The sequence below is a fragment of the Myxocyprinus asiaticus genome, chromosome 11, assembly GCF_019703515.2.
Source record: "Myxocyprinus asiaticus isolate MX2 ecotype Aquarium Trade chromosome 11, UBuf_Myxa_2, whole genome shotgun sequence".
NCBI lineage: Eukaryota > Metazoa > Chordata > Actinopteri > Cypriniformes > Catostomidae > Myxocyprinus > Myxocyprinus asiaticus.
Genome location: NC_059354.1, coordinates 6,535,834 through 6,540,000, shown reverse-complemented (window position 1 = coordinate 6,540,000; position 4,167 = coordinate 6,535,834). Strand labels below are relative to the sequence as shown.

Here is a 4,167-nt window from a genome sequence, read left to right as displayed (position 1 = left end):
CAATAATAATAATAATAATAATAATAATAAATGGCAACAATTAGACGTGACAACAATTATAAGCTATATAAATCTATTAAAAATCGTATTTAAATCGGTAATGGCGGATCACAGTTGGCTGCTCGTCTGTCTTCACTAATTGCCTGTGAGCAGGTGTTTTTAAAGGCCATCACCTATGTTGACAACGAGATTCATCTGGCTGGCTGGCGCGGGAGGTCCGCTGCGCGCTCAATGCTGCGGTGATTTGTTGGTCCTGACGCGTTGCGAATAGCGCCGTTTTGCCGCCTCACCGACAAGATTAATGACGTTGGCCACAAAGCAAATAGCCGGAGTGAAATAGCGGTTTATCGGTGATGGACCTACTTGAGGAAGGTGGCCGTAAATTTGTCGAGTTGGGATCCGGATCACCGCCAGAGGAGGAGGAGGAGGGTGCCGACGCCGCCATCACTCCGAGAGTTCAAGTCCTCAATCCAAAGAGCTCTGTCACTCTCAGAGAAAAGAAAAGTCAAGCTGAATGGAGGAAAAAGAGTTGAATTTAAGCGTCAAGTCATACACAGTTAAAAGTCCATTAAATATAATTGCTCAGCTGAACTAGAATAGAAAAAAATGCTTTTATTTTGGTCATAAATGAAATATAAAAGTGCTGTCATTAAATTAAAAAAAAAAAAAAAAAAAAAATCTAATACATTACTTGATGTGCTTATAATCTTTATATAACTCTTCTTTTCTTGAGAATGGTTCTAAATAGCTCCAGATTATTATTATTATTATTATTATTATTATTATTATTATTATTATTATTATATAGGTTGCAATAGCATAACCCAATTTAGTGCAGTGAATTAGTTGGTTGTCACTTAGGTAAACAGATTTAAATAAATATAATAATAATAATAATAATAATAATAATAATAATAATAAAAATAGAATTATTAAAGCCCTTGTTTCTAAATCGAACTATTACTAAACAACCGTCCCCCCTCCTTTTAAAAGTGCATGCTACGCACCATTACAATGCTTTCTCCAAATGAGGCCAGAATAAACGAACCCATGACAATTAGGATGTTTTGCTGGAAAGGCTACAGGATGGAAATGGCAAATGATTTAGACCTGTGCACTGAAATGACAACGTTAATGGGGCTATAAATGTTTCTTCACAATATAGATCTGGTGCACATACTATCTTGATTCATATATAGCCCTCACATGTAAACATTGATTAAGAAATAGTGCTCATTGATTTATCAATTCATATGACGAATGGATGATGGGTGTTGAAAGGTTATTGGAAAACTGCTTATGAGATAGCATATAGTTATGAAACATGTTCCCATTAATAACTTCAAATAGGCTATATCTTTCACAGACAAACACGCCAGACTGTTGTTGATCACCTGTTAGATTAATAATCCGAGTGTTTATATTTCACATCATGAACATTTAATAGTCAAGGAAGACACTTACCTTGTGAAAGACCACCGAGTGCGCAACAGTCTCCAAAATCTCCACGCAGCTTCAGATGCTCATCCAAAGTCAGCGCACGAATATCAGCCAAGAAAACCTCGTTCACGGATCACTATGACCTTTCCGGAGGCAATGTTTTATTTGCTGCGACTCAAAGCGTGAATCGCCTATTCATTCGATACTACATGCACATGACGCACGGTTGGTAAGTCATGTACCTTCTTCCACAACATCAGATTGGCTGTGGAACTCATCTCATTTTCCCCGAAGCATCAGCGCGAACATTACGACAGCTCTGGCACTTCAAGAACGCAAGTCACGAACAAACACTTAACAAGTTTGACACAGCATCAACACACAACAGCAACGCAAAACATGCTGCTCAGGTGCTTAGAATGGAGAGAGAGAGAGAGAGAGAGAGAGAGAGAGAGAGAGAGAGGACCTCAAGGGCAATCCTTGCAGTTCACCAAACATGTTAAATCGTCATGCTTTACTGATATATTTTAGCACCTGTTCTTTATAAGATTGAACGGGTTATGAGTTATTCTGAATATTTCCAAAGAAGATGATGGGTTTTGCAGTTTTATACGTTTATAAGGACAGCAATCACCCATACCTTGAAAGCAAAAACTCTTCTCTTAAAAAGTTTTAGCCCTAAATGTGGATCGTGTTGATTGGTGTTGTAGGAGAAATCCACATGGTGGCAGCAGGCAATCAATTTACCAAACTCGGCTCCCACACATACATCCTTAGTTCACGCATGCAGTGGTCTTTGCTGTTTTACCTCACTAAGGTGACCCAAATTCCTAAAGCATAATTTGATTGTCTTGGCTTGACAACAAGACACACATCGACTGGATAAGGGGAAATAGGCAACATGCACACTAGAGTTTCGACATTTTATAATTCATGCACTATGTAAGCCGGATCCCACCACAGAATAAAAAGTCAAAGAGGTAATTCTGACATTATCTCACAATTGTGACTTTTCTAAAATTGAGACTTTATTTCTCGCAATTGCTACTTTATATGCTATCACACAAGTGCTTCACTCGCAATTGCGAGAAATAAAGTCAAAATTGTGAGATACAAAGTAAGTCAGAATTCCTAGAATTAAAGTCGGAATTGTGAAATGCAAAATCGTAAATACGATTATATCATTTTAATCCGTAATACTGAGATTATTTTACGGAATTGCGACTTCATATCTCGCAAAGCTCGACCTTAGTATATCTTGCATTTGTGAGAAATGAAGTCTAAATTGTGAGATACAAAGACAGAATTACCTTCCTTTTGTTATTCCGTGACGGGATCAAGGCATAATAACTTAGAAGGTCGCCATCGTACACCGTTCAGAAAATCCAAAATTAATGTGTACACGATTACTATTGGGATTTCTATCATAATTTGGAACCAATCCTAAACGATCTTAATGGGATTCAATAATAATCGACATCCTACTGGGCTAACTGCAATTCTTAGGATTCTTTTTTTTTTTAATTATTATTATTTGATATGGAGTCCTATGAGATACACCAGTTGTGTAATTTTTATCAGAAATTCTTGCAGTGGAATAATTTTCGTGATACTGGACAGTTACAAGAAATCACAAGGAGTTTGGATCCATTTTGGTGTTCTACGAGGGCATTTGTCCCTGTTAGTAGGCTAATCAGAAAAGAGCGTTTCAGCACCTGGACAGCTCCCCTCGTGACTCACGTCTGCACAGATCACATGTGTACTAGTTTGTTATCATTGCAGGGTCTGCTTTTAAAACGCTGTCTTTTACATTCAGGGCTATTTTCGTGTAATATATGAATCTGTGTAGTATGACCATAACTACAGCAAACTGCCGAAAAGATAATGTTCTGCTTTAAATGAATAGTTTATGCATGGACGATCCTAGTGAAAAGAACCAATATAGGCTCCCAGGATCAAATCCACAAGTCGACGCAAGATGGCGCTGGTTTATTAGTAGCTACCCACTCTCCTCTGTCAAGTGCTGTGGAGTCTGAGACCATCAATTGTGAGACTTCAGACGTTAACCTGGAAATAATCATGAAGTTTTAGGATTTTGACAAATTTGAAAACCAAAGAAAACCATTTTTCACTACTTCTTGGTCACTAATCAAATGTAATCAAGTTGCTATTATTCCATTGCTTCCATTGAAGCACACAAGATGCTCTTTGCTCAAATTCTCAAATCTTGATTCGGATAATATGGATAATTAGGTTTTGATCAAGCCAACTCGAGTGCATGCTGTCATTAAAGCAAAATGGGGATTTATTTATTTATTTATTCATTCATTTAACTTTTAATTAAAGTAGAAAATTCAAAATTAAAGCATCATTTTCAGTAGGTATCTCAGAATTCTGGACTCCGGTGTACACATACACAGTGTAACTGTAGGCATTTAAAAAAAAAAAAAAAAAAAAAAAACTTTAATTGTATAGTTGTATGTCACAGAAAAATAGTCTTTTAAAATCTAGACAGTTCACATTTTTAAAGACTTTGTGTGTGTGTGTGTGTGTGTAGTCAGAGATGCTAAAAACATATATGCAATGTATGTAACGTATTAAGGGGGCGCCAGTGGCACACTAAGGGGGCGCAATGGAGGAACCCCCCTCCCCCAGAAGGCAAAACCATTCAAGGGAGACCCTTGACTTGACCCTTGAATTACTGCACAGTTATGGCTGATATAGGGT

The 4,167-nt window shown here is 37.4% G+C and overlaps 1 protein-coding gene across 1 annotated transcript in view; it reads right to left on the bottom strand.

The window, feature by feature from the left end:
* The window catches only part of LOC127448067 (glutamate decarboxylase 1-like), a 48,484-nt gene extending 46,697 nt beyond the window's left edge, over positions 1-1,787 (bottom strand). The window contains exons 1-2 of the mRNA XM_051710345.1: positions 1,465-1,787; positions 364-510 (exon numbers count right to left, since the gene is read on the bottom strand). Of these exons, the coding sequence (XP_051566305.1) occupies positions 364-445 (82 nt within the window). The 5' untranslated portion in view covers positions 446-510; positions 1,465-1,787. The remainder of the gene's footprint in view (positions 1-363; positions 511-1,464) is intronic.
* Positions 1,788-4,167: the final 2,380 nt, after the last annotated feature.